The sequence below is a fragment of the Doryrhamphus excisus genome, linkage group LG16, assembly GCF_037039965.1.
Source record: "Doryrhamphus excisus strain RoL-2023G ecotype Guam linkage group LG16, RoL_Dexc_Guam_v1.1, whole genome shotgun sequence".
NCBI classification, from domain to species: domain Eukaryota; kingdom Metazoa; phylum Chordata; class Actinopteri; order Syngnathiformes; family Syngnathidae; genus Doryrhamphus; species Doryrhamphus excisus.
The window spans coordinates 15,552,139-15,578,907 of record NC_136372.1 but is presented as its reverse complement, the minus strand read 5'-3'; the positions used below and the strand labels follow the sequence as shown (position 1 = coordinate 15,578,907).

Sequence of the window (26,769 nt, the reverse complement as noted above, 5' to 3'; positions counted from 1 at the left end):
TATGCCTTTTCTTTATAATTTTTATGTCAAATGTTTATTCCAACCTACCCGCAAGGACTAAACTAAAGAAAAACTAAATTAGCTACTGGCTATAATCTTGCATATTTACATGAAAAAGTTTATTAAGTGTCCTTGTGTTTCTTACATAAATACAGCGAGAAATAGAAATATATATTTTAAAAAATATTTAAAAAAATATATAAAATAAAATAAAATAAAATAAAATAAAATAAAATAAAATAAAATAAAATAAAATAAAATAAAATAAAAAAAAATAAAATAAAGTGTACATGGATTTATGCCTTTTCTTTATTATTTTTATGTTAAATGTTTATTCTAAGTGTATCTAACACCAACCTACCCACAAGGACTAAAGATGGAAATTAGCCACTGGCTATAATAAATGCATATTTACATGAAAAAGTTGATTAAGTGTCCTTGTGTTTCTTACATAAAATATATTAAAAAAAATATAATAATATAGGAAAAGCGGTAGAAAATGAATGAATGAATGAATATATATATAAAATATATAAAAATAATATATAAAATAGAGAACTATAATCACCTTCTAATTTGTGATCATCCAGAAGCTCCTCATAGGCCACTGTGTAAAATAAAGCACATCATGGAACAATCCTCAATCCAGGTCAATGTGGTCTTCTGTGATCTTCTGCACTTTTCCTATCTTATTTTGAAAATAGTCTACACCTGAATCCAGTCCAGGCTCAGTGTGGCGTGCTTTCAGACAAGCGCAGGACAATTTGGGGCTTTTTTTTTTTTTACCTTTGCAAAAGGGTGGTGGGCTGTTCCACTGAGAGGGGTGTCCGGGCACACAGCAGATAATAACCTCCCCGATAAGCTCGTAGCCTTCATAGCAGAAAAAGCGCAGAGTTTCTCCTGCCTGGTAGCTGTGCTTGTACAACGTTTGGTAGCCGTTGTCGGGGACGCCCGGGTTGGGACACGGGTCGTATTTTACTGGACACAGACGACATTCACTTATCTGGATTTTATGGATTTTTCTTGGATGTGGGAATGACAACTTACAAACACATTTAGGGCTGTGGTCGCTCCATTTAGGGGTACCGGTGTCTCGTCCGTGGCAGGAGATTTGAACGGGCCCCTCCAGTTGGTAACCCTGGTTGCAGGAGAAACGGACAACGGTTCCCACTGCAAAACCGGCTTCAGGGCGAACTGAGCGCGCTCCGTTGACAATCTCTCCCGGATCGGGACACTGCTGGACTGTGGATGTGGGAAAAAAAAACGACAGAATTCCAATTCATGCTTCACTTCCAATTTGGCCCCTTCCCTCTATAATTTTTCATTCATTCATTCATTTTCTACCGTTTTTCCTCACAAAAGTCGCAGGGGGTGCTGGAGCCTATCCCAGCTGTCTTGGGGCGAGAGGCGGGGTACACCCTGGACTGGTGGCCAGCCAATCACAGGGCACATATAGACAAACAACCATTCACATTCACATTCATACTTATGGACAATTTGGAGTCGCCAATTAACCTAGCATGTTTTTTGGAATGTGGGAGGAAACCGGAGTACCCGGAGAAAACCCACGCATGCACGGGGAGAACATGCAAACTCCACACAGAGATGGCCGAGGGTGGAATCGAACTCGGGTCTCCAGCAAAAGAGTTGTGTAATGTCAAAAATAATGAATTATAGGAGTGTATAAGTGACTATAGGGGTGCTACTTCATGTCTAGAGAGCTCTAATAATGTTTAAAAAAACACATTGAGAAGGTTCATTCATTCATTCATTTTCTAGCGCTTATCCTCACGAGGGTCACAGGGGGTGCTGGAGCCTATCCCAGCTGTCTTCTGGGGCGAGAGGCGGGGTACACCCTGGACTGGTGGCCAGCCAATCACAGGGCACATATAGACAAACAACCATTCACACTCACATTCATACTTATGGACAATTTGGAGTCGCCAATTAACCTAGCATGTTTTTGGAATGTGGGAGGAAACCGGAGTACCCGGAGAAAACCCACGCATGCACGGGGAGAACATGCAAACTCCACACAGAGATGGCCGAGGGTGGAATCGAACTCGGGTCTCCAGCAAAAGAGTTGTGTAATGTCATAAATAATGAATTATAGGAGTGTATAAGTGACTATAGGGGTGCTACTTCATGTCTAGAGAGCTCTAATAATGTTTAAAAAAAACACATTGAGAAGGTTCATTCATTCATTCATTTTCTAGCGCTTATCCTCACGAGGGTCGCGGGGGTGCTGGAGCCTATCCCAGTTGTCTTGGGGCGAGAGGCGGGGTACACCCTGGACTGGTCGCTAGCCAATCACAGGGCACATATAGACAAACAACCATTCACACTCACATTCATACCTATGGACAATTTGGAGTCGCTAATTAACCTAGCATGTTTTTGGAATGTGGGAGGAAACCGGAGTACCCGGAGAAAACCCACGCATGCACGGGGAGAACATGCAAACTCCACACAGAGATGAACGAGGGTGGAATCGAACCCTGGTCTATCACGTTTCATTAAAAATATATTAATCAATAAATCCTGCTGTTTCATGCTGGACTAATGAAATTGAAATTAATGAAAATACACATAAAAGCCACTTAAAAGATGCATTCAAAAACCTATTTGCCACTCATAAGTTTGACTAACACGAGCTACAGTTTCGGCCGTAACCTACATCAAGCAAAACCTCAACTCTGAACCGATGACGTCACTTCCTGTTCGCCCCCATGTTTATATAGCAACACACTGAAGCCCAATTTTTGGGTAATAGGAGTGTAAAGGTGACTATAGGGGTGTTATTTTATGTCTAGAGGGCTCTAATAATGTTTAAAACATATTGGTCGGAAACAGATTATCGAAAGAAGGCATTACTGTCGAGGCAAACGGGGCAGTGCCCCACCAAATCCAGCAGGTGGCAGTGCAGTATACATATTCCTTTCCTAATAAAAAGCACAACACATAACTCATAACAGTGGTGTTAATTACTATTTTCCTGCCAAGTTTCCCTGCCCTTTCTTTGTCTTCTGAGGCAGCAGAGTCATGTCTGTGATGTTGCCAAGGAAACAGCTTATTATGTCCGAGTACAGAAAGGAAATTGAACCTTTGACACAAGTAGGTGGGCTGCTGCTCCAGGAAAGGTCCCACTGACAGGTGATGATGTCCGAACCGTTGATGTCATATCCTGGTTGGCACTGATAGGTCAGTACACTCCCCCTCACAGGGGCGGAGTGGGACGAGCTGATCCACCCGAACTCGATTTGAGGCAGAGTGGGACAGGTGTCATTTGGCTCAACCTCTGCATGACACAAACACAGAAGACATTACGCAAAGAATGAAGTTTTATAATACACAAAGTAATTATCAATGGATGGGAAACCTTACTTACCACGATAATGGATTAGGAATCCCTGACTCAGGATAAAACTGGAATCCTCCGGATCGCTCTGAAATTGAATGGTGACCTCTGACCCCCCGGATACAACTTTGAAACGTTCTTTGGATCCGAGGTACTGGCCGATGACGTGGGACATGAGGTCACGGCCGTCGAAAATGGTCAGCACGTCGGTGTGGCGAATATTCAAACTTTTTGAAGCGGGGAAAAACAGACAGAGAAAGAAAAAAATAGACATAATCCATATTTTACATCTTTTACACTGTAAAAAAACCAGTATTATAAGTTAAACATGTGTGACTTTCGAAGCATAAATAAATAAATCCAATATTTTCATAATTATAGCATAAAAACCCTATTTACAAACTTCTAAATACTATTGATATTACTAGAGCCCTCCAGACAGGAATAGCAACCCTATAGTCAACTTGACACTCATATTTCCCAATATAGTAGACATAATAAGATTATTTTATTATTACTTCCAAATTGTCCATAGGTATGAATGTGAGTGTGAATGGTTGTTTGTCTATATGTGCCCTGTGATTGGCTGGCCACCAGTCCAAGGTGTACCCTGCTTCTCGCCCGAAGACAGCTGGGATAGGCTCCAGCACCCCCTTGCGACCGTTGTGAGGAAAAGTGGTAGAAAATGAATGAATGAATTGATATTACTAGAGCCCTCCAGACACGAATAGCAACCCTATAGTCAACTTGACACTCGTATTACCCAATATAGTAGACATAATAAGAGAAAATATGACATAATAAAATTGTGAGTGAAATTCAAAGTCGGAAGTTGTGAGGGATTACTGTATCTCAGGAGGTTGCCTACAGCCACAGCTGTTGATGTTTGTGATTAGAGACCACACACACCTTATTACTTTTTTTTTTTTACTAACTTACATATGGGGCGGCACGGCGGTCGAGTGGTTAGCGCGCAAACCTCACAGCTAGGAAACCAGGGTTCAATTCCACCCTCGGCTATCTCTGTGTGGAGTTTGCATGTTCTCCCCGTGCATGCGTGGGTTTTCTCCGGGTACTCCGGTTTCCTCCCACATTCCATATATTCCAAATAAAGGTGAATATAGGGGTGTTATTTCATGTCGAGAGGGCTCTAATAATCTTAAAAACGCATATTAAGAAGGTCATAAACAGGTTTTCTATGGCGTTCCATTTACAAACAAAGAATCCTAGGCTTCCAAGTGGTTAGCACGCAGGCCTTACAGCTAAGAGACCCTAGTTCAATTCTACCCTCGGCCATCTCTGTGTGGAGTTTCTGGGTTTTCTCCGGGTACTCCGGTTTCCTCCCACGTTCCAAAAATATGCTAGGTTAATTAGCGACTCCAAATTGTCCATAGGTATGAATGTGAGTGTGAATGGTTGTTTGTCTATATGTGCCCTGTGATTGGCTGGCCACCAGTCCAGGGTGTACCCCGCCTCTCGTCTGAAGACAGCTGGATAAACAGTAGAAAATTAATGAAAGAATGAATGTGCACTTGAGGGGCGGGGGGGGGGGGGGGGGGGGGCGTACAACAATGAATCTTGCACACAATAAAACTAAAATAAAGTAAAATTATTCCAACAACATGCATGCTAGGTTAACTCGCGACTCCAAATTGTCCATAGGTATGAATGTGAGTGTGAATGGTTGTTTGTCTATATGTGCCCTGTGATTGGCTGGCCACCACCGAAGACAGCTGGGATAGGCTCCAGCATACCCACGACCCTCATGAGAAAAAGCGGTACAAAATGAATGAATGAACTTACATATGGATGTCCAATTCGATGCGTTTCTCCTCATTGCCGTGGATCTGCCACAAGCAATCCAGACCCTTGGAGTAGCTCTGGGGCCAATCGGGAGACAGGATGGTGCCGGATGGTTCGGTGAGGTCGCCTCCACACAGCGCTAATGCAGAAAATACACAAAAGTGAAGTGACCACAGCAAAACATGATGGGATAGAATCCTGGTATCATCCAGTCATGTGTCTGTGTTGTGTCTGTGGAATAATTAATTAGATCGGGAACTTCAATCAATGAACATTAATTACTTTGCCACAACCACCTCATTATCTGAATCCCTAGAGGTAGGAAAAACAAGGCAAATGAGCAACAAAGTCGACATGACTGGAAAACCAGGAATACTCCGATAACATTCCACATACCTTTGCACACGGGTTCACTATCATTCCAGTGGGGATTGCTGGGGTCCACACACTCAATGGTGGCTGAGCCTTGTTCCATGACGAAGCCCGGGGAGCAGCTGAAGGTGACGGTGGTGCCCAGCTGGTAGCTGATGTCACTGCTGCTGAAGTTGCCGTGAGGCATGTAGGGCTCCCAGCAGTGCTCATCGTCAAACGCTAAAACAACAACAACAAAATATGACATGATGAAAAACACCCTAAATTCGTAAACATATGTTATGTTATGGCGTTACATACTGTAGACATGCATTCATTTTCTATTCAGAGTTGTGTAATGTCATAAATAATGAATTATAGGAGTGTATAAGTGACTATAGGGGTGCTACTTCATGTCTAGAGAGCTCTAATAATGTTCAAAAACACATTTAGAAGGTTCATTCATTTTCTAGCGCTTATCCTTACGAGGGTCGCGAGGGGTGCTGGAGCCTATCCCAGCACAACCTGGACTGGTGGCCAGCCAATCACAGGGCGCATATAGACAAACAACCATTCACACTCACATTCATGCCTATGGACAATTTGGAGTCAAAAATTAAGCTAGTTTTTGGAATGTGGGAGGAAACCGGAGTACCCGGAGAAAACCCAGAGATGGTCAAGGGTGGAATTGAACTTGGGTCTCTTAGCTGTGAGGTCTGCTTGCTAACCACTCGTCCACCGTGCAGCCCATACTGGAGACAGCTAAGCCCAAATGTATCAATATCCTAGGGAAAAAAATGTAGCGAAAAGAGTAAAAAATTAAGAGAAAAAAGTCGTACTTGTATGAACTTGTAATATTATGAGGAAAAATAATGTTATTGTTAGAGAAGCCTGCTTTAGCTGGCAATTCCAGAGAAATACAGATATCATCAACCCAAATATGGATTTCCCCCCTGCGGCTAGATATTGGCAAACATTTGTTTTCCACTTATCCTCCTATAAAAAAAAAAATCCATATAATGTCCATAGTGTCCGTCGCCTTGACACTTACCCTCATATCGCAGCGCCAGAAGAAGAGGGATGGAGGATGAATCAGCAGTGAGCTCCAAGTACAGCGAGGTGCTCTCGCTCAGCAGTCCGTGCTCCGGGACGTCATCCAGATCCGAGTCGAAGAGCGGAGATGACAGCGAACTGTTTCCACTGCGCACAATTAACCTCAAAGGACAAAAAGCATATTATATATAATATTACATATTATACTAAGATGACAGGAGATGCACAGAACTTAAAATACAGCAATGAAGGTGATGTCAGAGATTTTTTTTGATTAAGAAAATAGATCGTAAAGCTGTTAAGACGCAGGATTTACAATTATGTTTACCTCATTGTAAAGCTATACACGTCTCGTCTTTTAAATGTGCAAGACACAGTACTCCGTAGTAATTAGTTAGGATTTTAATCTCAATTGTTTAACCTGCAATTTGATTGGATGAAAGTGTTCAATTGTTGTTGTTTTAATGGAACTGGGATTCTATTTTGTGCATGATTATGCAGAATTTTGGGTAGAAAACCTGTTTATAACCTTCTTAATACGCGTTTTTAAGATTATTAGAGCCCTCTCGACATGAAATAACACCCCTATAGTCACCTTTATACTCCCATTACCCAATATACTAGATATAGTAACAGAAAATAAATGGAAGACCATAGAAAACCTGTTTATAACCTTTTTAAGATTATTAGAGCCCTCTAGACATGAAATAACACCCCTATAGTCACCTTTATACTCCCATTATCCAATATAATAGATATAGTAACACAAAATAAATGGAAGACCATAGAAAACCTGTTTATGACCTTCTTCATATGCTTTTTCAAGATTACTAGATCCCTCTAGACATGAAATAACACCCCTATAGTCACCTTTATACTCCCATTACGCAATATAATAGATATGGTAACAGAAAATAAATGGAAGACCATAGAAAACCAGTTTATAACCTTCTTAATACACGTTTTTAAGATTATTAGAGCCTTCTACACATGAAATAACACCCCTATAGTCACCTTTATACTCCCATTACGCAATATAATAGATATAGTAACAGAAAATAAATGGAAGACCACAGAAAGCCTGTTTATGACCTTCTTAATACGTGTTTTTAGGATTATTAGAGCCCTCTAGACATGAAATAACACCCCTATAGTCACATTTATACTCTCATTATCCAATATAATAGATATAGTAACAGAAAATAAATGGAAGACTATAGAAAACCTGTTTATAACCTTCTTAATACGCGTTTTCAGGATTATTAGAGCCCTCTAGACATGAAATAACACCCCTATATTCACTATTATACTCCTATTACCCAATATAATAGATATAGTAACAGAAAATAAATGGAAGACCACAGAAAGCCTGTTTATGACCTTCTTAATACGCGTTTTTAGGATTATTAGAGCCCTCTAGACATGAAATAACACCCCTATAGTCACATTTATACTCTCATTATCTAATATAATAGATATAGTAACAGAAAATAAATGGAAGACTATAGAAAACCTGTTTATAACCTTCTTAATACGCATTTTTAGGATTATTAGAGCCCTCTAGACATGAAATAACACCCCTATAGTCACATTTATACTCTCATTATCTAATATAATAGATATAGTAACAGAAAATAAATGGAAGACTATAGAAAACCTGTTTATAACCTTCTTAATACGCGTTTTTAGGATTATTAGAGCCCTCTAGACATGAAATAACACCCCTATAGTCACATTTATACTCTCATTATCTAATATAATAGATATAGTAACAGAAAATAAATGGAAGACCACAGAAAGCCTGTTTATGACCTTCTTAATACGCGTTTTTAGGATTATTAGAGCCCTCTAGACATGAAATAACACCCCTATAGTCACATTTATACTCTCATTATCCAATATAATAGATATAGTAACAGAAAATAAATGGAAGACTATAGAAAACCTGTTTATAACCTTCTTAATACGCATTTTTAGGATTATTAGAGCCCTCTAGACATGAAATAACACCCCTATAGTCACATTTATACTCTCATTATCCAATATAATAGATATAGTAACAGAAAATAAATGGAAGACTATAGAAAACCTGTTTATAACCTTCTTAATACGCGTTTTTAGGATTATTAGAGCCCTCTAGACATGAAAAAACACCCCTATAGTCACATTTATACTCTCATTATCCAATATAATAGATATAGTAACAGAAAATAAATGGAAGACTATAGAAAACCTGTTTATAACCTTCTTAATACGCATTTTTAGGATTATTAGAGCCCTCTAGACATGAAATAACACCCCTATAGTCCCATTTATACTTTCATTATCCAATATAATAGATATAGTAACAGAAAATAAATGGAAGACCACAGAAAGCCTGTTGATGACCTTCTTAATACGCGTTTTTAGGATTATTAGAGCCCTCTAGACATGAAATAACACCCCTATAGTCACATTTATACTCTCATTATCCAATATAATAGATATAGTAACAGAAAATAAATGGAAGACTATAGAAAACCTGTTTATAACCTTCTTAATACGCATTATTAGGATTATTAGAGCCCTCTAGACATGAAATAACACCCCTATAGTCACCTTTATACTCCCATTACCCAATATACGTAATAGATATAGTAAGAGAAAATAAGCCATTTAAGACGCACAATATAAACTGCAATTTTATAGTGGGAAACTACTTACTTATCGTCATCTTCATCCAGTGCGATCCTCTCAAAGTGCAGGTGGAGTCTGTGGCCCTCTTTGGCCTCCAGCAACCAATGGCAGCTCAGGTTGTTTCCATTACTGTGGTTGGCGACAGACGGAGGGGGTGGTGAGAGTATTCGCCCCACTGTTGCATTACGAATCCACCCTCCGCAAGACACAGCTAAAAAAAAAAAAAAGTAGTATTATTACATATAAAAACACGTACTACGTATGTTCCGGTTGTTCATGAGGTCACTGACCGACACATTGGGGTTCGGGCGTGCTCCAGTGAGGTCTCGTGGTGTTGACGCATGTCGCCACCTCATGACCCCGAACTTGGTAACCAGGATCGCAGTGGAAGTGCGCCTGACCGCCTGGGTGGATGTCGGTCACCGTTACTCCGCCGCTTTCCGGGGAACGAGGGAACGGGCAGGATAGCATAAAAGCTTTCAGAGAGAAGACAGAACACGTGGACCTTTATTATGAAAGATGTAAACATGGCTTCCTGTGCACACCTCCAATAAATAAGGCATCTATGACTTATTTATCAGTTTATTATATTATTTATACAGTACAAATAATAATACTACAAGACACTGACTTATATGAAGGGTTTGACTTACCTTGATAGTTGAGGATAAACTTGCCATGGTTGCTCTGCTGGCGACTTCGATAGTGGATGTGCACCTGATTGGTCGTACTGCGAATCACCTGACCCTCCCTAATAAGCGTCTCATTGGCTAACAGTTCTGGTGCCGAACCCCCGTACCCCATGATGGTCAGGGACTCGTCCTTGGATAGGTTCACCTTCCTCACCTGGCAGAGAAAATGCAACAAGCAAAAGTTACGTCAAGTGTGAAAAATTTAAATGAAAAACTTGCAATGCACGGAGTAATTTATGCATCCAGAATGTTAATAGGCGTTACCTGGATTTCCACGCCGTAGCCTGCATAGACTGTAATGCTGTAGGTGCATTCCAGTGGGGAAAAAGATGATGATGATGCAGAATCCGGTGACTCCACAACATCCTCCATCGCAGACAAAGACGCATTGCACTGAACTGGAAAAACAAGGAAGCAAACATCATGCGTTGCATTTTGTTAAATAGGAAATATCATCTTCACAGTCGAGTGTCAATGCTTGTTTGTCTATATGTGCCCTGTGATTGGCTGGCCACCAGTCCAGGATGTACCGTGCCTCTCGCCCCAAGACAGCTGGGATAGGCTCCAGCACCCCCTTGTGACCCTCGTGAGGATAAGCGGTAGAAAATGAATGAATGAACCTTCTAAATGTGTTTTTTTAAAACATTATTAGAGCTCTCTAGACATGAAGTAGCACCCCTATAGTCACTTATACACTCCTATGATTCATTATTTATGACATTACACAACTCTTTTGCTGGAGACCCGAGTTCAATTCCACCTTCGGCCAGCTGGGATAGGCTCCAGCACCCCTCGCGACCCTCGTGAGGATAAGCGGATAGAAAATGAATGAATGAACCTTCTAAATGTGTTTTTTTTAAACATTATTAGAGCTCTCTAGACATGAAGTAGCATCCCTATAGTCACTTATACACTCCTATAATTCATTATTTATGACATTACACAACTCTTTTGCTGGAGACCCGAGTTCAATTCCACCTTTGGCCAGCTGGGATAGGCTCCAGCACCCCTCGCGACCCTCATAAGGATAAGCGGATAGAAAATGAATGAATGAATGAACCTTCTAAATTTGTTTTTTTTAACATTAGAGCTCTCCAGACATGAAGTAGCACCCCTATAGTCACTTACACTCTCCTATAATTCATTCTTTATGACATTACACAACTATATGTGTATGAATGTGAGTGTGAATGGTTGTTTGTCTAGATGTGCCCTGTGATTGGCTGGCCACCAGTCCAGGATGTACCCCGCTTATCGCCCGAAGACAGCTGGGATAGGCTCCAGCACCCTCCGCGACCCTCGTGAGGATAAGCGGATAGAAAATGAATGAATGAACCTTCTAAATTTGTTTTTGTTTTTACATTAGAGCTCTCCAGACATGAAGTAGCACCCCTATAGTCACTTACACTCTCCTATAATTCATTATTTATGACATTACACAACTCTTTTGCTGGAGACCCGAGTTCAATTCCACCCTCGGCCATCTCTGTGTGGAGTTTGCATGTTCTCCCCGTGCATGCGTGGGTTTTCTCCGGGTACTCCGGTTTCCTCCCACATTCCAAAAACATGCTAGGTTAATTGGCCGCTCCAAATTGTCCATAGGTATGAATGTGAGTGTGAATGGTTGTTTGTCTATATGTGCCCTGTGATTGGCTGGCCACCAGTCCAAGGGTGTACCCCGCCTCTCGCCCGAAGACAGCTGGGATAGGCTCCAGCACCCCCGCGACCCTCGTGAGGAAAAAGCGGTAGAAAATGAATGTATGAATGAATTACTAGAGCTCTCTAGACATGAAGTAGCACCCCTATAGTCACTTATACACTCCTATAATTCATTATTTATGACATTACACAACTCTTTTGCTGGAGACCCAAGTTCAATTCCACCTTTGGCCATCCCTGTGTTGACAGTCCGGCTGCCAAAAATAGCACCGCATCACATCATTAATTAACGAATGCGTATCATGTCCAGCCTGTCAAGACACACTGGGATAGGCTCCAGCATACCCTCACGCATGTATAGATTTTTATTATTTTTCATACAATACAGTAACAATGGCCATATTTAACACATAGTTCCAAACTGTGATTAATCATGATTAATTATTTTGTGATTAAAACCGGCGTACCCGGAGAAAACCCACGCATGTACGGGGGAGAACATGCAAACTCCACACAGAGATTGCCAAAGGTGGAATTGAACTCGGGTCTCCAGCAAAAGAGTTGTGTAATGTCATAAATAATGAATTATAAGAGAGTGTAAGTGACTATAGGGGTGCTACTTCATGTCTAGAGAGCTCTAATAATGTTAAAAAAAACACATTTAGAAGGTTCATTCATTCATTCATTTTTTATCGCTTATCCTCACGAGGGTTGCGGGGGTTGCTGGAGCCTATCCCAGCTGTCTTCGGGCGAGAGGCGGGGTACACCCTGGACTGGTGGCCAGCCAATCACAGGGCACATATAGACAAACAACCATTCACACTCACATTCATACCTATGGACAATTAACCTAGCATGTTTTTGGAATGTGGGAGGAAACTGGAGTACCCGGAGAAAACCCACACATATACGGGAAGAACATGAAAACTCCACACAGAGATGGCCAAGGGTGGAATCGAACTCGGGTCTACTGTCTGTGAGGTCTGCACACTCACCACTAGACCACCGTGCAGCCCGGGTATTTACATGCTGTATGTAATCCCCTGCATTCAAATTTGAAAGTCATCATTTGAAAGTGATTTAGTGGTTGCTAATTAATATTCGGGTACCTGAGGCGATCATTACGGTGGCGCCATCTTAGCGCTTACAAACACGACACAAGAAACGGCACATGGAATCAAGTTTAATCATCAAAGGCGGCGCATATTATATGTGCTACGTTACAAATATGTAAAACATATTCATAAGAAGTCATGTGGATGTTGGCTCACTTTCACTTCAACAGTGTCCTTCAGAGAAGAGGCAGTAATCAATATTTTTTTGCATAAGATATTGATATTCAATTACATGTACTACGTGCTACAGTGGGCCACTTACAGATTGTTCTTGTGGAAATTCCACATCAAGTGCTTACAAATGGTCACTGTCTTTCCTCCACACGGACATCTTGAACATCTCGGTGTAGAATAATAATAATAATAATAATTTAGGTCACGCCACATTCTTAATATGCTTTGTTCATGTGGGTTTTTAGACTCGTCATATGCAGGTCTCTTCATGACCAGTCTTCCTTCGTGTGGTTCTGCACTTGAATTACGAGAACCTCTCAGAACCTGAGAAAGTACAGAGAACATTACACTGCATATGCATAAGACCAGAATCACACGAAATTCTTACTTGGTTAATTATTTAAAAGGTAAAAGTCAATTTCTGCTGGAAATAAGCCAAACAACCCACAATAAATTTCATTTATAAACTAGAAAATTCCCACAGAAATTTTGATGGGCTTGCCACCTGTGTTGTGAACCTCGGGCCCGGTGTGCAAACGGCTACCATGCTAGCACCTAGCAAGAACACCTCAAGTACCGAAAAGGTTGATGCAGTCCCATCGCGTCCCCACATCATGCCATGTGTCTATTTGCCTTTAGACATTAGTAAATTAGCTTAAATGCTAACATGCTAACGGCTACCAAGCTAGCACCTAGCAATACAGCCTCAGGTCACAAAAAGTTTTGGGCAGTCCCATAGTGTCCCCACATCATGCCACGTGTGTATTTGCCTTTAGACATGAGTAAATTAGCTTAAATGCTAACATGCTAACAGTCATCATGCTAGCACCTAGCAAGAGGGCCTCAAGTTTAAAAAGTGCCAAAGTTGTCCTATAACTTCCCTACATCATGCCATGTGTGTATTTCCCTTTAGACATGAGTAAATTAGCTTAAATGCTAACATGCTAACAGTCATCATGCTAGCACCTAGCAAGAGGGCCTCAAGTTTAGAAAGTGCCAAAGTTGTCCTATAACTTCCCTACATCATGCCATGTGTGTATTTCCCTTTAGACATGAGTAAATTAGCTTAAATGCTAACATGCTAACATGCTAGTAATTAGCATTTAGCCACAGAGAGAGTTGAGAAGTTTATCTAAAAAATGAGGGTGTGAAATGTTTGTAAATTCTCGTTTTCTTTGGAATGAGGCTGTTCTAAAAATAGAACAGGGATACCTAATCTAGTGGCCCATTTTTGAACGTTTTGGTTTTTAGGGTTGCCATAGTTACACAAAACGTTCCAAGCGTCACGATTCCGGCGGTGTAACGTGTGTTGGGGTCCTTCTTGCGGTTTTGGCCGCATTACGCGCGCAAAAATGGGAAGATTAAGATATAATAATAGCTAAACACCACAAGGAATAACAATATGGGCTTGCTCAGGAATGCAAGCCCCATAGTCTATGGGGCTTGCATTCCTGAGCAAGCCCATAATGACATAACACAGCATCATTGACGATCAATGACATCTGAAACAGGAGCACAAGATCGGTTATATAAGAGCGGTAGCTTTCTTCAAGGAAAAATGGCTAGCTATGTTTGCATATGCAACTAAAGCTATAGCGTTAATTCAGGAAGTGGTACGTTACCTTGTTGTTATTCTTCCTTCAGTCAGTCGCTGACATCTTCAAATCAAACCCTTGAGTCTCTTGAGTCTCCAGGCAATGAATGTAAATGATCACTAATTCACTATCAATGCAGTATTTTCATACTACTAATTATTGGCATTGAATTAACTAAAAAGTAGAATAAATATTCAATTATCATGAAAAATGTGTTGGAATCTAGTGAGGATCGAACCAGCAACAATCCATAGCAGGTGAATTTCCACCAGTAGGTTGACAACATGGACATTCATTCATTCATTCATTCATTTCATTCCTCACAAGGGTCGCGAGGGGTGCTGGAGCCTATCCCACCTGTCTTCAGGCGAGAGGCGGGGTACACCCTGGACTGGTGGCCAGCCAATCACAGGGCACATATAGACAAACAACCATTCACACTCACATTCATACCTATAGACAATTTGGAGTCGCCAATTAACCTAGCATGTATGTTGAAATAATTTTACTTTATTTTAGTTTTATTGTGTGCGAGATTCATTGTTGTTGTACGTCCCTCCCCAAGTGCACATTCATTCATTTTCTACCGTTTATCCTCACGAGGGTCATGGGTATGCTGGAGCCTATCCCAGCTGTCTTCAGGCCACCCTGGACTGGTGGGCAGCCAATCACAGGGCACATATAGACAAACAACCATTCACACTCACATTCATACCTATGGACAATTTGGAGTCGCTAATTAACCTAGCATGTTTTTGGAATGTGGGAGGAAACCGGAGTACCCGGAGAAAACCCACGCATGCACGGGGAGAACATGCAAACTCCACACAGAGATGGCAGAGGGTGGAATTGAACTCGGGTCTCCAGCAAAAGACTTGTGTAATGTCATAAATAATGAATTATAGGAGTGTATAAGTGACTATAGGGGTGCTACTTCATGTCTAGAGAGCTCTAATAATGTTTTAAAAAAAAACTAATTTAGAAGGTTCATTCATTCATTCATTTTCTATCCGCTTATCCTCACGAGGGTCGCGAGGGGTGCTGGAGCCTATCCCAGCTGTCTTCGGGCGAGAGGCGGGGTACACCCTGGACTGGTGGCCAGCCAATCACAGGGCACATATAGACAAACAACCATTCACACTCACATTCATAGAGAAAACCCACGCATGCACGGGGAGAACATGCAAACTCCACACAGAGATTGTCGAGGGTGGAATTGAACCCTGGTCTCCGAGCTGTGAGGTCTGCACGCTAACCACTCGACCACCACAATGTCACAGAAAATATTGGAATTTGTAATGTTGGAATGTAAAAATGCAGAATGATTGTCAAAACATATCAATGTGTTGATCGATTCCATGAGGACTGTACCATGGAAGGACTGAACCAGCAATAATTGAGTCATGTGATTCTGTAGAATAAATGGAACGTTATAGTGATTTTTCAACCGTTTAAGTTGGTTATTCGTTTCTAGTTGACGTTGAAATTTGAATTGCTGGAAAATAACAATGGAGGGTAGGATCGAACCAGCAACCAACGGATTGCAAAACAACCGTAGCAATTCAACGGAAAAACTGTCACAGTAAATGACACTAAATGTGGGAATGTTTTAAAAAATCCCGATGGATAGCAAAGTGTGTTCTGAATGAGCGGAATATTCTGACGTTGGTTCGCATCGAATGAGAAAAGTGGGAGGAGTTAGTGGACAAAAACGGCATGCAGGCGTACCTGGCATGTGCATTGTGGTTATCGTAGTAGTGGTGATTAGAGTAGTGGTTGTCTCCTCTTCTACGGGCATGAAGGACATGCGGTTTCTCGTTCCCACGTGGCCGCCCGCAGACGAGGATACCAGCGCCGTGGTGAGCAGTCCTGGAGAAATGACCGTGGCGGTCGATTCGCCCCGTCTGACGCCGGGTGCTGCCTGTGTGGGGTTGGTGGTCGTCCCTGTTGAAGTTTAAATAAAGATAATGTCATCCTCATCATATCGTGTTACGTAACTAACGTCCATGACGACCATGTACCTGCGGTGGTCGAAGCCTGACCTAAGTATTCCTTACTCTGTAGCGCCGCGTGGATCAGGTCACCCAGAGGGTAAGACTCAGGGGGGGATGTTGGTGCCGTGTCAGTCTCGGGACTCATAAAGCTCATGCCTGCACATTCAAAACAACAAAATATATATATTTTTTTGGGGGGGGGCAAATATATGAAACATTAGAGTGCATTTCTTACATCAATCAAAATATAACTTTCCATTATTTACATTTGTATTCAGCTATCTGATCACAAGCCCAAAAGGAGTAGTTGAGTTATTATTATCATTGTAATATTATTATTGTTATTATTATAGTGATCTTTTTTCATTCATTCATTCATTTTCAACCGCTTTTCCTCACGAGGGTCGCAGGGGATGCTGGAGCCTATCCCAGCTGTCTTTGGGCGAGAGGCGGGGTACACCCTGGACTGGTTGCCAGCCAATCACAGGGCACATATAGACAAACAACCATTCACACTCACATTCATACCTATGGACAATTTGGAGTCGCCAATTATAACCTAGCATGCATGTTGTTGGAATAATTTTACTTTATTTTAGTTTTATTGTGTGCGAGACACATTTTGTGTAGAGAAAATGTTGTAATAGAATTATTCCTGTTTTGTCCCCCCCACCCCCAAGTGCACATTCATTGATTTTCTACCGCTTATCCTCACGAGGGTCGCGGGGGATGCTGGAGCCTATCCCAGCTGTCTTGGGACGAGAGGTGGGGTACACCCTGGACTGGTGGCCAGCCAATCACAGGGCACATATAGACTATTATATTATGTTATATTATTATGTTGTTGGAATAATTTTACTTTATTTTAGTTTTATTGTGTGTGAGATTCATTGTTGTACGCCCCTCCCTCTCAAGTGCACATTCATTCATTAATTTTCTACCGCTTATCCTCACAAGGGTCATGGGTATGCTGGAGCCTATCCCAGCTGTCTTCAGGTACACCCTGGACTGGTGGCCAGCCAATCACAGGGCACATATAGACAAACAACCATTCACACTCACATTCATACCTATTGACAATTTGGAGTCTCTAATTAATTAACCGGGCGGCACGGTGGTCTAGTGGTTAGTGCACAGACCTCACAGCTAGGAGACCAGGGTTCAATTCCACCCTCGGGCATCTCTGCATGTTCTTCCCGTGCATGCATGGGTTTTCTCCGGTTTCCTCCCACATTCCAAAAACATGCTAGGTTAATTGGCGACTCCAAATATTCCATAGGTATGAATGTGAGTGTGAATGGTTGTTTGTCTATATGTGCCCTGTGATTGGCTGGCCACCAGTCCAGGGTGTACCCCGTCTCTCACCCGAAGACAGGCTCCAGCACCCCCCGCGACCCTCGTGAGGAAAAAGCGGTAGAAAATGAATGAATGAATAATTAATTAACCTAGCATGTTTTTGGAATGTGGGAGGAAACCGGAGTACCCGGAGAAAACCCACGCATGCACGGGGAGAACATGCAAACTCCACACAGAGATAGCCGAGGGTGGAATTGAACCCTGGTCTCGTAGCTGTAAGGTCTGCGTGCTAACCACTCAACCACCCGTAATAATTATAATAATAATGAATAATAAAAACAATGTCCGATAAGTGATTCAGATAAAATACCCAAACACACACTGTTGCCGTTACCTGAAACTAGGTGTATTATGGTGACAGACAGCATCGCAGCAAGGCGTGAGAACCCCATGGCTTTGAACGGGAACCCAATCACCTGAAAAATGACAAACATCATAAGCATCACTCAAAAAAAAAAAAAAAAGCCTTTCAAGTGTGCAAAGTGGACTCTTACTGCACAACCATTTTTAATTACACTGCATATTAATGTACAGCTTTAGCATTGCAGGTATTACGTTTACATATGCTACTACGTCAATACTTTGGCCTATTAATGGAATTATTAATGATGCATCGTAAATATAGGCAAAAAAAATATGAAAAAATGCATATGTTCATAGGATAAATGCCCATGCTTTCTTCCTGCGTTCTTTCAGCACCCCCCCCACCCCCCCAAACCTGCAAGTGCATGTCCAAAAATGCGTTATTCCACATCCATAAAAATGGAGGCAGGTACACGACTGTGTTTTTTTTTTTTGTTGTAGTTTTTTGTAACGAAAACGCATTTCTAAATCATCCATCATTCGAGGCGTTTCCTCGGTGAAAACGGTGTTTCGGTGTGTCACAAAAATGATGGGGGGTTCTCTGCAAGGCAAGCATCCCTCGCACCGTACCGAGGACCCATTTTAGGTATCGATGGTTTAGACTCAAAGAGGCCAAAAAAACAAAACAAAAACATGCAAGTCCCTTACCGTTACGTAGGCTCCTTCGATGGTTTTAATAGAATGTAGGCCCCGTCAGCACGCTGGTGTCGAGGTGTCCCCTATGGCTGCTCACTGACGGGCTTGACGCATTCGGTTGTGATGTTGGGGGGGGCTTCTGTGACTGTGTGGAAGGCGCCAGGCGACCTCTAGTGGTTGAGCACGGTAACTGCAGGGAATAGCAAGGCGGAAGGAGCGAGCACGAGAGGCGTGTGAGTGTGAGCCACCTCGGCGCTATTCATCAAGGTAATCCGGGTGATGTGATGATATTGCGCAGTGCTTTGGTTAGAATGCGCATTTGAATGTGTGCATGTTTAGGTGTGTGCTGTTGCTGTGTTTTTTTTTGCGCCAATATTAAATATGAGCCTGCTGAGCTGTGGGCGCTGGCGCAGAGGAAAAACAAAATGAAAGATGGAGTGCAAGACAAAAACAAAAAAAACGACCAATCCGAGCATTTGTGGGACACCTTTATGGAGCTTAAGGATGTTGGGTGTCATTTACAGTAACTGTGTCATCACGTGGGGGGGGGGGGGGGCACCCCAATTTGAACACGTGGTCATCTCAGAAATTTAACCCCCATAATTTGACTTTTCACTCACTGACCACAACTTTTGGGGGGCAGCATCACATTTAGTGTATTCACCTGGCAGCCGCTATGGGGTGTCCAAAGTGTGGCCCGGTGGCTCTTTAAGGCCTGTGGTGCATTTCAAGAACAAAAAAAACAATAACAAGAAAAAGTCATAATTTTACGAAAATATTATATATGTATATATACATATATATAAATAAAAAAAAATATATATATAGCTGGGATAGGCCCCAGCATGCCCACGACCCTCATGAGGATAAGCGGTAGAAAATGAATGATGAATGAATGAATTATATATATACATAAAGATATAATATCATATAATAATAATAATACAATATATAATATATTTTATATATTATTATAATATCTCATAATGTCATATAATAATATATAATATCAATATTATGAGGAAAAATAACATCATTTTACGTAGTTGCACAAAGTGGAAATGTTATAGAAAAAATGTTAACAAAAGATTAAAATTATAATAAAAACATTAAAAAATAAAATACAAATTTTTAAATATTTTTTAATTAAAAATAAAAATATATAATATTATAATAATAATTCCAATATAAGCACCAGACTAGAACACGTTTACAGTAACACACATAAGCACAGGTCTTATTTATGTCTTAAATGGCTTTTTTTTAATTATGTCGACTAGTATAAAGGTGACTATAGGGGTGTTATTTTATGTTTAGAGGGCTTTTTTAGGGGAGTTAAACCTATGATTAAAAATTAAAAATTAAAAATTAAAAATTAAAAATTAAAAATTAAAAATTAAAAATTAAAAATTAAAAATTAAAAATTAAAAATTAAAAATTAAAAATTAAAAATTAAAAATTAAAAATTAAAAATTAAAAATTAAAAAACCCTGCGACCCTCGTGAGGAAAAAGCGGTAGAAAATAAAATAAAATAAAATAAAATAAAATAAAATAAAATAAAATAAAATAAAATAAAATAAAATAAAATAAAATAAAATAAAATAAAATAAAATAAAATAAAATATCTACTTGCAGTTACCAGTTAGTGTTTCTGTGAAAGTCTTACATCATGACTTTTCTCGGTAAACAATGAAAGATCACTTCATGGAGGTTGCAACCCAGCAAAGCAACTAGAACAAGAGGTCAGCGTTAGTCGGTCCTCAATGACGAAGCAGCGACCCAACATGGACGCTTTATGCCTCATGCCAGGATTGGCCTCAGCACCCTGTAAGCCAGAAGGGGATTAAATAAAGAAAATAAGTGAACTAGACTGTCTGAAAGCAGGGCAGACCGACCTCCCCTTCAGGCTTTGCTTGTTGGCAAACAGGGTATTTTTAACATGATCTGGTGCAATTGAGGACTGAAAAATATATATTACATCACTCATATTCATACATATATCCACTTCAAATCTTAATCTGTTTCTATTTCAGTATTTTGGCACCCAATTGAAAAGGATGCAGTGGTCCATGAACACGCTGCCCTTGCCTCCATATATTGAAATGAGTGTCCACTCACTGAGTGGCATTCTGTGGACGCTCCTGCTCTTGTTCCTGTGGCACTGTTACCGAATGGGTTCGGATCTCCCATCGGTGGGAGAAAGCGGAAAAGCGGGTTCAAGAAGGTCCGCTAGTGGAAGCTGTGCTGGAAGAAAGCACAATGACCACTCCAAGCTCTTCAACGGTGAGCCAAAGAGACCTTTTATTAGCATGGAACCCGAAGAGGATGAGGAGCCGGGGCGGGGGTATGTCACGCCCGTTCTGAGTCATGCCGTGTTCCCAGCTCATGCGTCCGCAGACGCCAGGAAACTCTACTCAGCCCTGCAAGAATATGCCAAACGCTACAGCTGGGTAGGAATGGGTCGCATACATAAAGGTCTTCGAGAACAGGTATGAGTTTTACCCAAAAATCGAGCGTTCTTCTTGGTATGGAATTTTATTAAGGAAGGAATTTTTCCTCCAGGTCCGACTGAATGATCATTCAACAATACAAAAGCCACACCTCTTCTACCTGCCGGATGTCCCAAGTGTTCCTTTCTTTCCACGTGATGCCCACAGACATGACATCGAAGTCCTGGAAGCTAACTATCATGTCATCCTGGCAGAGTTCCAGGCCGTGTACCAAAGAGGCACTGATTCCAAAGTTGGCTGGACTTTAATGGGGCCGAAGGTACCAAAATAGAATGACAACCAAACGTTCATTCATTCATTTTCTACCGCTGGAGCCTATCCCAGCTGTCTTCGGGCGAGAGGCGGGGTACACCCTGGCCTGGTGGCCAGCCAATCACAGGGCACATATAGACAAACAACCATTCACACTCACATTCATATCAATGGACAATTTGGAGTCACCAATTAGCCTAGCATACATGTTGTTTGAATAATTTTACTTTATTTTAGTTTTATTGTGTGGAATGTGGGAGGAAACCGGAGTACCCGGAGAAAACCCACAAAGTCCACACAGAGATGGCCGAGGGTGGAATTGAACTCAGGTCTCCTAGCTGTGAGGCCTGCACGCTAACATTTATGACCTTCCAAATAAACTTTTTAACATTAGAGCCCTCTAGACATGAAATAGCATCCCTATAGTCACCTTTACACTCCTATGACCAAATACAGTAACATTACCGACACCTTTACATTACTGAGAAAACCCACGCATGCACGGGGAGAACATGTAAACTCCACACAGAGATGGCCGAGGGTGGAATTGAACTCAGGTCGCCGAGATGTGACGCCTGCATGCTAACCACTTGTGTACCGTGCAGCCGCTAACAATATTCATTCATTTTCTACCGTTTATCCTCATGAGGGTGGTGGGGGTGCTGGAGCCTATCCCAGCTGTCTTCGGGCGAGAGGCGGGGTAACACCCTGGACTGGTGGCCAGCCAATCACAGGGCACATATAGACAAACAACCATTCACACTCACATTCATACCTATGGACAATTTGGAGTCGCTAATTAACCTAGCATGCATGTTGTTGAATTTTACTTTATTTTAGTTTTATTGTGTGCGAGATTCATTGTTGTACCCCCCCCCCCCCCCCCCCGTGCACATTCATTCATTTTCTACTGCTTATCCTCACGAGGGTCATGGGTATGCTGGAGCCTATCCCAGCTGTCTTCAGGCGACAGGCGGGGTACACCCTGGACTGGTGGCCAGCCAATCACAGGGCACATATAGACAAACAACCATTCACACTCACATTCATACCTATGGACAATTTGGAGTCGCTAATTAACCTAGCATGTTTTTAGAATGTGGGAGGAAACCGGAGTACCCGGAGAAAACCCACGCATGCACGGGGAAAACATGCAAACCCCACACAGAGATAGCCGAGGGTGGAATTGAACCCTGGTCTCCTAGCTGTGAGGCCTGCATGCTAACCACTCGACCGCTGTGCAGCCCACAACTAAACGTGAACAACATAAAAATGCACATCTGGACACCCTTTTGCATTTCCCTGAATTAAAATAGTTTTGTAACTATATGCTGCTTTTGCCTTCCTGAGATCGAGAGCTCGGTGAAATTGCTTGTTGGACTTGCTGGTTTGGTATGTTAATTTAGCATATTAGCCTTCCCAGGTATGTTCTTGTTTTTGGTCCTGTACAAGTTACATTCCATATCTACGATATATTTGACCATGCACCAATGTTTCAGACAGTGTGGAAGCAAATGCATGTATTGTTGTGTGTCTGTGTATTGTTGTGTGTCTGTGTATTGTTGTGTGTCTGTGTATTGTTGTGTGTCTGTGCAGTGACTCACGTGTCTCTTTCAGGGCCAGGCTGTGTTTCCACTGTACAGTTCCGGCGTGTGCGTGGCGGCCAACTGTCGCTCCTGTCCCTGCACGTACCGGACACTGCTGTCTCTTCGCACATTCATAAGCAGCAACTCTTTGGGATCCGCTGGATTTTGGTTGCTGGGGCCCGGTTCTACACTGGGGAGCTCGTACGGACCCACGAACGCAAGGCTGCGCTGTCATCTAGGTCGGTAAATGAATTCATCCTAAGAAAAAAGAGAAAATCATTTAAATGAATTTCCTGCATGGTTGAGCCAAATACAAATACGCAGCAGGTAAATTAACTACAGGGGACCTAAAACTGAACCCTGATGAACGCTGGTGGGTTTTAATTTCTTTTATGACGTAATAAAAAAAAAAAATAAATAAAATAAAAAATATAAAATAAATAAAAATAAAAAACTTAAACTGTATTAGGAAAGCAGGAAGTGAACAAATGTAACAATATTAATAATAAAAAAAACTGAACCCTGATGAACGTTGGTGGGTTTTAATTTATTTTATGATGCAATATAAAAATAAAAATAAATTAAAAAAAAACCTTAAACTATATTAGGAAAGCAGGAAGTGAACAAATGTAACAATAATAATAATTTAAAAAACTGAACCCTGATGAACGCTGGTGGGTTTTAATTTCTTTGATGACGTAATATTAAAAATAAAAATAAAAATAAAAATAAAAATAAAAATAAAAATAAAAATAAAAATAAAAATAAAAATAAAAATAAAAATAAAAATAAAAATAAAAATAAAAATAAAAATAAAAATAAAAATAAAAATAAAAATAAAAATAAAAATAAAAAAACTTAAACTCTATTAGGAAAGCAGGAAGTGAACAAATGTAACAATAACAATAATAAAAAATAAACCCTGATGAATGCTGGTGGGTTTTAATTTCTTTTATGACGTAATATAAAGAAATAAAAAAAAAATTACATTAAAAAAAAATTTAACTATATTAGGAAAGCAGGAAGTGAACAATGGTAACAATAATATTAATTTAAAAAAAACTGAACGCTGATAAACGCTGGTGGGTTTTAATTTCTTTTATGATGTAACATAAAAAATAAAAATAAAAATAAATTTGGAAAGCAGGAAGTGAACAAATGTAACAATAATAATAATTAAAAAAAATAAAATAAAAAAACTTAAACTATGTTAAGAAAGCAGGAAGTGAACAAATGTAACAGTTACTGATTGTAAAAGTACCAGATGGAGGGGTAGGATTTAATAAGCTTTGCTTCTTCCTACTCCTTTTGGACATAATCTGATGCATGTTCAAATGAAATAAAACCATAACGTTGTCAGACTATATCAAACACACACACACACAAACACACACAATGGATCTAATAACACTGCTGTTAAGTGATGTAGTTTAGGGTTCATTTGCACTTAGCCCATTTTCTGCCGCAATCCAGCTGGTTCATAATCCTCTTGGCCTTAAACACAGACCGGGATGAAGAGCGTAGCCTTTTTAGCTTCGGCGTAAAAACCATAATAAATTTGATTTTGGGAGCCAATCACTTTTGCAGGTCTGCAAACCCCCCCTCTGTGTGAACTGGTGGTGGGAGGGGAGCCTCAGTGCTGGTCTGAGGGACACTGCCTCCTGTTTGATGACTCATTCCTACACACGGTTTCACACAAAGGTTGGCGAACTACACACACACACACACACATATGCCAGGGACAAACTGATGTTCCAGACTATTAAGTGTGCCCACTTCACTTTATATTAAGATTTCTCCATTTTGTTTTTTAAAGGGCCCCCAGAAGCTGGACCCCGGATTATTCTAAGTGTGGACCTCTGGCATCCCAATGTGGCTGCAGCTGAGAGACAAGCGCTGGACTTCATGTTCAGTCCCAAGCCGTGACTCGTCAATCCATTCTGACCTTGGGCCCGATGGTTATGCAACACACGGGTGGGGGGGGGGACCCTGCACGTTTATACATTTACCCCCGGTCTATGAATCACTGTGTGCATCAGCCTTGAGATTCCCATTTATTCCCATTCCCGTTTATTACTCATCCCGGAGTGCATGTTGTGTACATGAAAACATTATTATTATGGATGAACTTTGGAATTGAACATCCAAGCCGATGACTTGTTCTTTCGTCGTCTAAACCATGGCGTTACATAATATACTCGTAAATGCTGTTTGCATGTGAAACGTCAAATGCTCGTGAATGCAGCCGACATACTGTGAAATGAAGAAATAAAAATATCAATTTTTCAATATCAAAAATATCACGTTTTTTTTGATGTTGTGATGGCCACAAATTCTTCATATCATTGTTTTATTTTACACCCTGGACTGGTGGCCAGCCAATCACAGAGCACATATAGACAAACAACCATTCACACTCACATTCATACCTATGGACAATTTGGAGTCGCTAATTAACCTAGCATGTTTTTGGAATGTGGGAGGAAACCGGAGTACCCGGAGAAAACCCACGCATGCACGGGGAGAACATGCAAACTCCACACAGAGATGGCCGAAGGTGGAATTGAACTCGGGTCTCCAGCAAAAGAGTTGCGTAACGTCATAAATAATGAATTATAGGAGTATATAAGTAACTATAGGGGTGCTACTTCATGTCTAGAGAGCTCTAATAATGTTAAAAAAACACACTTAGAAGGTTCATTCATTCATTAATTTTCTAGCGCTTATCCTCATGAGGGTCGCGGGGGTGCTGGAGCCTATCCTAGCTGCCCGAAGGTGGAATTGAACTCAGGTCTCCAGCAAAAGAGTTGTGTAATGTCATAAATAATACATTATAGGAGTGTATAAGTGACTATAGGGGTGCTATTTCATGTCTAGAGAGCTCTAATAATGTTAAAAAAAAATTTAGAAGGTTCATTCATTCATTCATTTTCTAGCGCTTATCCTCACGAGGGTCGCGGGGGTGTTGGAGCCTATCCCAGCTGCCCAAAGGTGGAATTGAACTCGGGTCTCCAGCAAAAGAGTTGTGTCATGTCATAAATAATAAATTATAGGAGTGTATAGGTGACTATAGGGGTGCTATTTCATGTTGCGAGCGCTCTAATAATGTTAAAAAAACACATTGAGAAGGTTCATTCATTCATTCATTCATTCATTTTCTTATCCTCACGAGGGTCGTGGGTATGCTGGAGCCTATCCCAGCTGTCTTCATGCGAGAGCCGGGGTACACCCTGGACTGGTGGCCAGCCAATCACAGGGCACATATAGACAAACAACCATTCACACTCACATTCATACCTATGGACAATTTGGAGTCGCTAATTAACCTAGCATGTTTTTGGAATGTGGGAGGAAACCGGAGTACCCGGAGAAAACCCACGCATGCACGGGGAGAACATGCAAACTCCACACAGAGATGGCCGAAGGTGGAATTGAACTCGGGTCTCCAGCAAAAGAGTTGCGTAACGTCATAAATAATGAATTATAGGAGTGTATAAGTAACTATAGGGGTGCTACTTCATGTCTAGAGAGCTCTAATAATGTTAAAAAAACACACTTAGAAGGTTCATTCATTCATTAATTTTCTAGCGCTTAT

General features: G+C 41.0%; 2 protein-coding genes across 5 annotated transcripts in view; one reads left to right on the top strand and one right to left on the bottom strand.

Moving 5' to 3' along the window:
* The window catches only part of sez6l2 (seizure related 6 homolog (mouse)-like 2), a 67,851-nt gene that overhangs the window by 3,631 nt on the left and 37,451 nt on the right, over positions 1–26,769 (bottom strand). For 2 of the 4 annotated variants that reach the window (XM_078797239.1, XM_058048762.2), the window contains 17 exons: positions 23,193–23,432; positions 18,838–19,015; positions 18,161–18,242; positions 16,498–16,626; positions 16,205–16,420; positions 10,198–10,331; positions 9,895–10,087; positions 9,532–9,717; positions 9,269–9,452; positions 6,564–6,727; positions 5,558–5,752; positions 5,162–5,300; positions 3,389–3,585; positions 3,104–3,298; positions 1,048–1,242; positions 787–978; positions 569–607 (listed from right to left, as the gene is read on the bottom strand). In XM_078797239.1, the coding sequence (XP_078653365.1) occupies positions 569–607; positions 787–978; positions 1,048–1,242; positions 3,104–3,298; positions 3,389–3,585; positions 5,162–5,300; positions 5,558–5,752; positions 6,564–6,727; positions 9,269–9,452; positions 9,532–9,717; positions 9,895–10,087; positions 10,198–10,331; positions 16,205–16,420; positions 16,498–16,626; positions 18,161–18,218 (2,416 nt within the window). In that variant the 5' untranslated portion in view covers positions 18,219–18,242; positions 18,838–19,015; positions 23,193–23,432. Of the gene's footprint in view, positions 1–568; positions 608–786; positions 979–1,047; positions 1,243–3,103; positions 3,299–3,388; positions 3,586–5,161; positions 5,301–5,557; positions 5,753–6,563; positions 6,728–9,268; positions 9,453–9,531; positions 9,718–9,894; positions 10,088–10,197; positions 10,332–16,204; positions 16,421–16,497; positions 16,627–18,160; positions 18,243–18,837; positions 19,016–23,192; positions 23,593–26,769 lie in introns of those variants that run through there. The other 2 variants (XM_078797241.1, XM_078797240.1) reach the window with 2 other exon arrangements.
* On the top strand, positions 19,027–25,435 carry asphd1 (aspartate beta-hydroxylase domain containing 1). Its single transcript, XM_058048767.2, has 6 exons — positions 19,027–19,092; positions 20,860–21,315; positions 21,389–21,595; positions 23,206–23,413; positions 24,762–24,875; positions 24,991–25,435. Exons 2-6 carry the CDS (start codon positions 20,884–20,886, stop codon positions 25,098–25,100), a joined length of 1,071 nt encoding a protein of 356 aa, XP_057904750.2. The 5' UTR covers positions 19,027–19,092; positions 20,860–20,883; the 3' UTR covers positions 25,101–25,435.